Source organism: Geospiza fortis, unplaced genomic scaffold, assembly GCF_000277835.1.
Source record: "Geospiza fortis unplaced genomic scaffold, GeoFor_1.0 scaffold98, whole genome shotgun sequence".
Lineage (NCBI taxonomy): Eukaryota > Metazoa > Chordata > Aves > Passeriformes > Thraupidae > Geospiza > Geospiza fortis.
This window is the reverse complement of record NW_005054306.1, coordinates 9,465,558-9,477,571: the sequence shown is the minus strand read 5'-3', so window position 1 is coordinate 9,477,571 and position 12,014 is coordinate 9,465,558. Positions and strand designations below refer to the sequence as shown.

General features: G+C 36.7%; 1 protein-coding gene across 1 annotated transcript in view; it reads left to right on the top strand.

Moving 5' to 3' along the window:
* The window catches only part of TRDN (triadin), a 109,094-nt gene that overhangs the window by 20,236 nt on the left and 76,844 nt on the right, over window positions 1-12,014 (top strand). The window contains exon 2 of the mRNA XM_031066724.1: window positions 10,368-10,577. Within this exon, the coding sequence (XP_030922584.1) occupies window positions 10,368-10,577 (210 nt within the window). The remainder of the gene's footprint in view (window positions 1-10,367; window positions 10,578-12,014) is intronic.

Sequence of the window (12,014 nt, the reverse complement as noted above, 5' to 3'; positions counted from 1 at the left end):
TGTTGCTTCAGAAGGTCTACTGCTATTTAGAGATAAATGGCAATCGTTTTTCTCCAACTTTCATTTTGACATTTTAAAAGATAAGATGTACCTCTCATCTTATATCAACTCAGAAGTGTGTCTAAATATCCCTTTGGCATCTCTTTCTGAAATGTCAGGTTGCTAAGATGAACAGGAAGGTAAAACTTTTTACTGTTTCAGAGCACCAATTATTTCCAAAGAAAGGAAGGTATTTGTACAGATCAATAAAAAAATTTGGGTGTGGAACCAAACAAATAGTGGATTTTTCAGGCTGCTGCTAGTTTGAGTGTTCAGAATTCAGTTGCGTTCTTATCTCATCTGCATACTGAGAAGCTAGAAATGAAACATTTGATTTTTTAAAGAATCACATTCCTAAGACAATGTAAAACGTATCAAACTGAAGAGCTACTTAGAAGAGAAAAATGTAAATTTCCAGTTTCAGATCATGAAAAGGTGAAATCTGGTGCCTTTTGGAAAGGAAGCAGCTCAGTGTCTCTTTTCCATATCTTAGTATCTATTTTAAACTGCAGTGAATTACATTTCTCTTGTTACTATCAACTGCACATCCTCCAGCTTTGATTTCATAAAATAATTTATCCTATTTTTATTTTTATTCATTCCTGTGGTCTAAAGGTCTAAAGAAATAATTGCAAAAAGTGATATAGTTGTAATTAAAATCTGTAAAATTTCCCAATAAATTGTTATCTCTTAAATCTGGTACTCAGGTCTTCCCTTACTATTATTTCTAAAATAATTTCAGGTATTAACTATTACAGATAGGTTCACAATACAATCAGTCATATAAGACTAACAGCACAGAAGATCTTTTAATTACTGCTAATGCCTTCTTTTTCTGAGGTACTGGAATAATCAGAATACTATAAAAGCCTGCTGAAATGCATATGCACACAGGAAAGAATCCCAAAGAGCAGAAGGTTAAATCTCATATCAGTCTAAGGTTCTTTAGAAGCAATTTTGGAGTGAAGAAATTTTTACACTTCCTTGCTAAGTTATGAGACAGATTTCTTCTGCTTAATTTGAAGTTTCACCAATGCTCTACTAGAGTATGAAATTCAAACATGTAAGAAAAGATGAAAATTCAGCTCCAAATCTCTGAAGTTCAACTTTTAGTGTGATTTAGGGTTCATTTTGTATGAACTTTCAATGGGATGTGGACACCTAAATCCTTCAGATATCTGCTGACCTTACCAGGCACTCTGAGGACAAAGCTTAGAAGTATATCAACTGAGAGGGAGTTAACTTATTTTACTGCTGATTGTATTTTAAAGCACAGTGTAATTTAGGTCTGGCTGAAACTGGTTTTCACTTCCCCTACTTGAAGTTCTCAGATTGTTTCAAGACAACTGCACAAAAAGGTAGGTATTCATATGTAATTTATCTAATTCTACATTTCGTACCTTGGCTCTATTCCAGAACAAGCAATAGCCAGTATTAATACTTCTTCAACAGGACCCAGTGATGCATTCCTGAAAAAACAAGTTTCATTCCTGCAGGGAAAATATGATTGGAGCAAAGAGACCTTTTTGCAGTTATGTACACTTTTTCCTTTCCAAAATCTTCCTGTTATCTTCTTATCAGTTACACTGGTTGCTAATACAAATTGATTTTTCCAGCTGTGCTTCCCAGAATTTCTTCCCTACTACCCGATTCTGTTCTCTCAGATTTTCTAGACAAACCATCCTCTATTGCTACTGTTTGAATTTCTCTCCTTGATCAGTAGGGAGGTGAAGTCCAGATTCCCTTCAGGGAATTCTGACTTCTTTTGTACAGTGAAAGTCCAAATCTATCATTTCAATCTGCATGGCAAGGAGTTAACCACATATGCCAACGTCTTACATGAGGTACAACCAATATTTTATATACACAAAAGTTTTTTAAAGACATTCTTTACAGCTGTCCTCAGGGGGAAAAAATATCAGATGCATGCATTCAAATAATTTCAGCAGATGGAAAATGAAGGTTTGAAAGTATCTTGTCTTTTTTAGCAGCCACTGTTGAGGAAAGAGTTTTAAATGCTTAGACCCTGCCCTGCCAATATACTTACTCAGCATTCAGGGAAATGAAATAAAGAAAATTCCTGAGTCAGAGATTGTGTCTTCGTATTCAAAAGTCCTTATTTCTTACATGTAGTTGTCCAGTCCCTACTGCAACCTTGTTTTACATCACTGGAAAGTAATTTTCTGACCATACAGATATGGAGGTTTCCTAGTTAGTATTAGTTATTTTCTACTGAGATCCTTTACTTTTTTCCACCCAGCCCATTGTAGTGTACTGTATCTGCACAGGGTTTTCATGGAAAGATTTTGGTAGTGGAGGAGGATACAGAGGTGGTTCGCAGATGAAGTTTCCAGAAGTCTCCCCCATGTTTGACAGATCCAATATGGCTCCAGAATGGACTCACCACTGGCAAAGACTGATTCCATGGTGATGAGAGTACCACCTGTGAGATAAAATATTTAGGAAGGGGAGAAATTAAAAAAAAAATCAGACACAGGGACAAGAGAGAATGAGTGAGAGGAACAGCTCTGCAGACTGCAAGGTCAATGAAGGAGAAGGTGCCCCAGACACCTGCAGCCCAAGGTGCAGCCCATGGTAAGGCAGGCTGGCTCCTTGCAGTCCTACAGGGAAGCAGATAATCACCTGCAGCCCCTGGAGGACCCCACACCAGAGCAGGTGTGTGCCCACACAGGAGGCTGTGAGCCCATGGGGATCCTATGCTGGAGCGGCTCCTGGCAGAAATGTTACCCTCTGGGGAATCAGTGTTGGAGCAGCCTTTTCCTGGAGGACTGCACCCCAGAGAAGAGACCCACCCTAGAGCAGTTTGTGAAGAACTGCAGCCCACGGGAAGGCATCAGGTTGGAGTGATTCCTGGAGGATTGTCTCCTATGGGAGAGATGCATGCTGGAGAAGGGGAAGAGTGCGAGTCCTCCCCCTGAGGAAAAAAATGCAGAGATGCAACACACAATGAACCAACTGACCACAAACCCCATTCCCTCTCCCCCTGCAACTCTGCAGGGACAATGCAGAGAAATCTCAAATGAAATTAAGAGAGTGTTTGAAAGATTCAGATTATATTTCTAATTAGCAATTGTGATTGATTCAACTAATTTCCCTAAGTCCAGTCTGTTTTTCCCATGGCAATAACTGGTGCCTGGTTTTGTCCTGTTCCTATCTCAACCCATGAGCCTTTTCTTACATTTTCTATCCCCTGTCCAGGGAAGGATATGAGTATTATGGCTTTGGGGAGCCCCTCGAATCCAGCCAGGGTCAACCTACCATAGTATCCTAAGCAACTGCAATTATTACAATCCCAAAATACATGTCACATGTACTAACGTGCATACAGCATTAAGAATTTCTAGTTTTCACTCCATAATAGTGCTATTAGCATTATTTACTGATGCTGTATGAAGTACACAATTTCTTTGGACTTGATAATGAAATGGCTTGATAGAATGTATCTTTTCTTTTAAAAGCTGCTTATTGAAATCGATGAAATGAAAAGATTGGTGTACATAATTTCTTGGACAATGAATAGAAAGATTAATACCATCTACTTCCTGAAATTATCAGATGTTCTGTATTGATCAAAAATAAAACCAATACAGATATAATAACAGAAGAGGAAATTAAAAACATACACAGACCAACCACCATAATAATTATAAGTGCCTTTTCTGAATCCAATCATTCAGCTTATTTTCATACACCATCTTCTCCATATTCCATAACATCTATTCTATTTCTTTTGTCATGTAGAATTGGTTGCTGCATAATCTCCAGCCCTGTTTTCCACATTTCATAAAGATAATTACATTTTTATAACTATCAGTCACCGATAAATCTGCATATGTTCTCTTATATACATTCCCAGACACAGCTTTCTAAGCCTCTAGTCTGCAACAGGACTACCTTGAGGTCTGAGAAGTTGTAAATATACACAGGTGTTGAGAGGTTTTTTCTCTTTGCACTTTAATTATATGAACAGTAAAGCAACACTTTGGTACATTGTTTAATGAATTTAAAAGTGCATAACTTCTGGTATCAGTTGTGAAACTCCATTTATTTATTTTTCCATTCAGGTGTTCCAGTGGCCTTTGTTCATTCATATATACAGAGATATAATTTGATACAAAGAGAAGAAATTGCTGAGTGTTAGTAATTTCAAGAGAAGATATCTGCTGCATCTCTAAATAAACTAGCTTTTCTTAAAATTTTCACATTTCTGCTCAAAAGCTCGTAGAAGCTTGTCCATGCTCAGAAGACCTACACTAGTTGCTCATCACCCATTTTTGGGCTGCATCGTGGATCCTTGTTCTACTCACAATCTGTTGCAGATAACAGTGAGAGAGAGGAGCTTTCACAGATAAGCTCAATTTGCCTATTTACGTTGTCTTTCCCTGTTTCTAGATTCTTCTCTTGTTGTCATCTTATTGCAAAAGTTCCATATCTTCTCAGTAATTCCTCATAGACAGCTCCTCATAGCACCAACTCCTTCACAGCACAACCAACAAACTTCAACCCTCTCCTCAGCCAGCTAACCCACTCTTTTATATCACTCATCCTCATTGGACACAGCTGTGGCCTGTTAAGGGCAGGCCTGTTGCTAATCTTTGGTGATTAGTACAGCTGCAGCTCCTCAAGGGTGAGATTGCCTTCTGCGCTATATTTTCTTACATTCTATCCCACCACATTCTCTGTGTTAGAAAAAGTCTCGTATCTCTATTTCCATGTATGTCCAGTTGAAGTCATGGTCTGTGTTAGTGCATCTAGCTGAGTTTCTAACCTATTGAAGTTTGGCAGGACTACAGATCTTCCACAGAAAATGGTTTTAAATCCACTTTAATTGCATCCTTTAGCAATATTTGGAAGAGATCAAAAGGTTTTTACCAGCTGCAGCGCTCTTGCTCTTTCTCCTCTGAAATATTCTACACTCAGTTGGTTCTTGTCCAGTAGCTGCATTTTTGGCCCCTGGTACTGGTCAGATAAGATGATAGAGGCTCTCTGTTCAGTGCATAGAGTGAGTCCTGAAGTTCTCCTCTCGCTCACCATTTTGTTTTCACATAAATATATAAACAAGACAAAAAGCATGAAAAAAGTCATTAGGTTGCTTTAGGAAAAAAATATTATTACTAATAATTCATTGTAAGGTACCAATTATTGACCACGGAAATAATTCTGTCTTTTCCTTTATGTTCATATAAGCCAAGAAGAAGGAATCCTAGCAGAGATATTGAAACAGGAGGATGTCACAGTCAGGCATAAGTATCCCCTGAACAGCAGGTGTAGGTGTAATCCTTTCTTGTGGTAGAAATAATTTTCCTCATGTGGGGAAAGAATGATTATTGTGGTGCCTGCAGGTCTGTGGACTCACTAAGGGTGATGTGCTGAGTTTGAAAAAAATGCAGCAGATTATTTTATATCCATTGCCCACTTCTTCAGTGAAGGGTTCTAATCCCTTGTCCTCTTCTCCCTGCGGTGCCCTGCTTACTGTAGGCTGAGACTCCTGCCTGCCTGATCCCAACAGTGCTGAGTTGATAAGGTCACCAGGTTAAAGCCCAAGGCTTGAGCTGGTGCTTAACATCCAGTGTCAATTTTTACAGCCATTTTTTCTCTTCCCTGCTTCCTTAATTAGTGTTTAAATATTCCAAGTGAAGTGGAATAGGTCAAACAGAAGCCATTAATGACCTGAATCCAGAATGCTCTGTAGCCTATTTACTGGAGTGCTCATCTAGGGAATACAACAGACATGTCAAAATCTACCAGCCCTCTCATTTAGAGCACACTGCAGTGAGGTTTCTCACATCCCAATGCATTGCCCTAGCAACAATATTATTATTTAAAAGTGAACAACCTCTTTTTTTTAGTATTATAACTAGCCCTCTGCTTTTAATATACCTAGCCTTAAAAAGACATCGCACATTGAATAGTTTACTTAATTTTTTGTCCTATTGGAAGAATAAGATTGTTATACATAAAATAGTTATGAAGTGATATAGAGAAAATTACTCTTTTCACCTGAATGAGTCTGAGCAGAATCGGTTCAATTATTAATTTTGGATGTTTAGTTTTGTTTTGTTGCATTTTTCTACTAGAGTAGTGGAAGCTGTTGAACTCTAAAATCAAGTCCCCATCCTTAACCATGGGCTTCTATACTTACTAAGTCTTAAGGAGATAATGCCTCAGTCCACAAATACATGGAGTATTTTACTAAGCTGCCAGGACTACAACCTCGCTCTAGATTCTGAAAGTCACACAGTGTTCTCAAAGTTGTCACCAATTGTCAAGGTTTATTTATACTTACGAGACCTTATGGGTCTTCAGATTGTATTCTAAGTGACAACCCTGAAACCAGAGGAATAGTAAGAATCTCAGAGTTTTAGCTGTTTGGAATTTAGCAAATCAATCTGTTGATGTAAAGGTGACATTTGCGACCTGATGGGGCAGTCCTGTGTGCATGAGAAATTGTGATGTGCAGTCAGAGGTATACATCCCTGGAGTAATCTTTTTATAGAAATATATATATATAACTTTTTTAAGTTCCCATCCTCATTGAAAATCAATACCAATCACAACCCAAAGTGCCAAGAGGCTCTAGCAGACATGTGGCGGTGGATTAAAATTGGATGGCTGAAATTGTAGCAGCCTTCAGCTGCACCCTCCACTCCTGTGATGGATGTTGCCTCTCCCAGAGCAGGGACAACTGATCTGCTCATGAATCTCCTGATCCACTACAGTGCTTATCAAAAGTAAACTGACTTGGATTCAGGCTGGCTGTAATATGGAAACAGAAATTTGTCTTAAAGGAGAAAATATTTATTATGTAGACAGCAAGGATACCTAGGAAATTTCAGCAATCTGATTTTAACCTGCTGCTGAATGACCTCTGCTAATTGTAAATGTAGAACTCAATAGGCTCCATCAGGTGATTTCAAAGCAACAAAAATGCCTGTTTGAGTGCCTCAGTCCCCCACTGGGCACCTGAATCTCCACTGACCACTTGGGCAGGAGTTCTGCCTAACTTTGGCACTTTTCTGAGAAAAAGGAGAATCACTGCTGGCTGAACTGATGAAAATATTGTATATACATCCCCTTTTTCTCTGTTGCTAGCTTCATAAATATTATCACCGAAGACTTGCAGAGAAAGTTAGAACTGGTAGAAGGTAGACAGAAATGAACAGAGCACCTAGACAACTGAAAGCGAGAAAGAAGCAGAGAAAAACATGAGGCTAACACCTTGGGTACCACAAAAATAGAATGCTTCTGGAGAGAGGGAGATCATCTCAGTGTTACTGCCTCTTCATTTTGGAGTCATGAAATGGTGATGGTATCAATATACAATCCACCCTACATGAGATTATGTAGCAGCAAGCAATGTATTTCTCAGGAGTCGTCAGATAAAATCCTCATGTCAATTTTGTTTATATAGGTATCTAGGGACATAAACATCTAATTTCTATTTGCTTTAGGACATCCTGTGTAGATTTTTTTCTTAGGCAGTTCCAAAGTTACTGTCCTTTAAATTTTGCCTGCCAGTCCTGTGAGGACATTTTTGATAATGTAAAGCATTTAAAACAATACTGGAAATCTTTCTTAGGCCCCTGAATCACACTGTAAGCACCTGTATCAGGAACATCTAGCAGTGTAACGGTACTTTCCTAGCTTGACTTCCAGTCAAATTTGAATCAATAACTGTTCACTCACACTTTAATGACTGTGAATGTAATGACAGTGATTTTATTGTATAACATCCTAAGTTCTTAAAGGGAAATCTGACTTGACTACATCAACAGCCAAAAGCTTGTCATAGATAACCTTCTAGCATACTTGAGCTCTGTCTCTGCAGCATTGCTCTGATTGATAAATCATCAGTTACTATTTTCTTCACCAAAGAAGACGTGTAGTGGTCTGAGTTTGAAAAGTTAGGTATACTAAACAGTAAGGAACTATTTTTACATAGCAACAAACCTAGAGCAATGATCCTTTGACTGGTAATTATAAGTCTATGTCTGTATACACACATCGAGTTTTAATTGTTTGTATTATAACTGCAAATATCTGCCACTAGGATGTCCTTGAAGACATGCTGTGGTACTAATCAGATTTGTCAAGATGAGACAGTACCTTTCTATTCTCTCTTACACATCATAAACTCTGACTGATATCTCCAAGGGGAAAAATGCATAATGTGTCATTTATGACCTGTTACATGCACAAATTACTTCCATCGTGTATGCAGTAGGATGACAAAATGCTATTGATTTTGAATTTGACTTAGGAAGATGATCTTTATTCTTAGTTGTCACTTGGCAGATTTTTCCTCCTGCTCTGAATTGTTTGATCTAAAATTTTTGTTTGGAGAAATGGAAGCAGTGATGGTTTTATAATATTTTTTTAAATGTATACATTCTATCCTAGGGGATAGGCATTATTTATGAGTAGAACAAATATTCTATAAATAAGAACAAATTTCAAATAAGTAACACAAAACATGTAATATGGCAATTTTGATTTTACAGCTCTGCTGTGTAGCAGAGCAGTTTTTCAGGGCTTGAGGCAAGGCATTGATAAGCAAGATGCTTGTGCAGAAGCAAAATTAAAAGGCAGACCTAAGGGAACTACTCATTAATACAATGCACTGCATAATAAATTTTTTTTAAAAAAGAATTCTAGAACAGATTAAGACATGAATTTGAAAACTCAGCAGATATGACAGATTAAGGATTAGGGAACCTTTTCTAACAAAATTGTCCTTCCTAATTTTATGTTTTTGTCAGATGCATAAAGGGGCATTTCAGTATCAGATTAGGATATTGTTTTAACATTCTACAGGGAAAGAACAAAACCATTATTCATTAGCATAAGGATCAGAAGAATTGTTTGGGCAAAATAGGAAGGGAAAATTACGTATATATGGTAATATTAATGATTTTATCCTTTCTTCATTCCTTTATTTCTTTAAGAATATAAATGTTGTGATTCTCAAAGAGAGTCTAAATAGAGATTGTGATGGTAAATATTGGAAAGTCTTCAACAGCCTGTACCTTAGCTCCAGCAAAATTTTCTCAGTGCCTATTTGTCATTTTCTATGTCAAAAGTGAAATTGAATCTGCTTACCTTCATACAGAGCAACTCTGTCACACAGAAAATATCATTTTTATAGATTGCATCAACAGTGACAGAAGACAAACAAAAAGCAAAGACCTGCACAAACCAGGTGCTACCTGATTCCTTGAAAGTTTAGATGTCTGTATGGGCAAGGGTCTCTTAAATCATTGAAATTAATTTATGGAAGTTGGTGTCAACAATTAGACCAAGAACACATGTAATATATCTTTGAAGATTTTAACTCTAACATGCAAGAAGATATTGCAAACTAAGTGGAGATACTGTGGTCTTCTACTAGTTTGAACTGTGTTCAGAATACTTTTACTATTGTTATTGTATATAATGGAGAAAAATAGACCTCCCTAGATTGTTTAGGTTATCAAAATATATTTTATGAAGCAGATTAAGTTCAGAACTTTCAAATACAGTTAGGTTTCAGTTACCATAGTTTTGGTTTGTGTGCAGAATTAATGTTTGTGTCCAGAATTAGCATTTTTAGTACCTCAGGAAGTAGGTTAAGTCACTACTGTTACTGTCCATTACATAGTTAATGTGTGTCAGCTGGTCACTTAGCTGAGTAACATTCAACTTCCTACCAGCTTTTTATTACCAAACCTATGCTTTCTGCAATCAAGTCTACTTTGCCATTGTAACTCTAGTTTCTTAGGAGATTATTTCATTAAGTAAAAAATTCCACAAACAAAGGTATTTAAAATCACCTACAACCTTATTCACAACTTTTAAGGATCCTGGAGATGGAAATAATTTCTATTTCTGTGGGATGAAATGAAGTATATATGTATTTCTCTTCCTACTGATACATGTCCTTCACAGCAGAATTCCAGCCAAACCTCAAGTGGCATAGATGCATTAGCTCCATTAAAGTCAATGGAAGTTCACTTAATCATATCACCTGAGAATCTGGCCTACAGCCCGTAACAAGACAATCCTTTGGAGGGTAATAATATTTTATGCTTTCATCAATCACTCCCCTAGGCCTGTAGCTATTTGTGGCAGACTCAAAAATGTCATATAATAAAAAAGCCTGTTTGTGACTATTTCTTCCAGAAAGTCCAAGAACCTTTTTTCAGTAATAAAATATTTATATTTCTTTTAAACATTCTGATGACAAAACAATTTCAAAAGAACATTCATATTCTTGGCTTTAAGGCTCCAAGCTGTTACAATGTTTTCCTCTGTTTTGTCTGTTTGTACAGGACACATGTCGACAACCACGACGATAATAGATGGTAAGAACGGCTCCGTTCCTTCGTCATCCATGAAAGTGGGCAAGAAGTCAGTGACAGAAGACTTTGTGAACACGTTCAGCTCTCCAGCAGCATGGCTTCTTGTTGTTGCTCTGATTGTTACCTGGTCAGCAGTAGCTATTGTAATGTTTGACCTGGTGGATTACAAAGACTTAGCAGGTAAAACTTAGCATATTCTGACTCCTTTTATATACAAATTTAAAAATTTATTAAGCAGAATCTATTACACAAATATGTCAGTGTCTCACCTCCTTGGGGACAGCACAGTGTCTCCGCTGAGTCTACAAAGAGAGAAGATATTGTGAGAAATGTCAGAACACATTAGTTCACACCACATGCACCTTTATATTTTAAGTTTCTCCATTTTGCAGCCCATCCTCATCCTGGAAAATGAATATGTTGACAGTAACATAAAATATACAAGCATGTAAGGTCAGATTTGTGTTTTCTAATTTCTATATAATTTTTTTTCTAGAGAAATGAAATTAGTATTAATTCATATTTTCAGAAATACAGTCTTTAATAGTTTCCTTGAGTATTCTGATATTTGCTTACACATTTTAATGATCAGAAAAATGTAGAACGTGCTAACCCCCAAACTGCTCTTCAAAAACCATAAGTACAGAGGACCAGATTCTTAATATTAGCTAAAACACACCCTTGTCTTCAATAATCTAGCCTAGTTTTAAGACTTAATAGACAAATGAACAAGATCAAGCTTTAGGGTAAACATAAATATGATTGATTACATATATATTGATTACAGGGGACAAATACGAAAATGAAGTGGGTGGTACAAGGACTGTGATTCCAACTGAGGAACAGAAAAAAAAAAGCAGCAAATAAAAAGAAATAGAATATTTATGCTTTTTATCTGGCAATGATATAAAATGGAAAATAAATTAACTACCTATGTTTGTAAAGGGTATGTAGTGTTCAGCAAGTCTTCAGTAGTAAAACCTTTGTGAGGCTAACAGCCATTAGCACTTGGGAAACATGTATGTGAACCAGAAAATAAATTATTAGGGTCCTTGTCTTCCTTAAATGAGAACTCCAGCTCTAAATTAATCACATCTGTCACAATCATTAACTAGGAATTGAAATTCGGACTTCAGACTTTTAATTCAAAAGAAATTGAGTTGATGTTTTGGAGTAAATTTCCTGGACTTTATTAGTTTACTGATAAATTCATAGATTTTTTTTGTCCTGCTATATATCAATATTGACTTCAAGATTTACTTAGAAAGCTTTTGAAACACATATAGATCTTGAAAGAGACCAACAAATCCTGGATCAATAGATGTCACAGAGCTTCAAATGTGGAGAAGATGTTTCACAAAACTTTCTTAAATTTTCTTCTCATCTGTCTTTGTTTTCAGAAGGACATCTCTGGAGTACAAGGAAAATATAAAATTATTTTTGAGACCTCCTTCCAAAATAAGCATCAGATTTTAGTTTGGACACCAAACAGTTGATGCTACAACAGAGATGCAAGCCAAGAAAGAAACTTTCATATTCAACTTTAGTTTTCCATATTCAATATTAATTAGCCAATCAATCAGTCAAGCAGTTAATCAAGTTCTTAATATGTTTTCA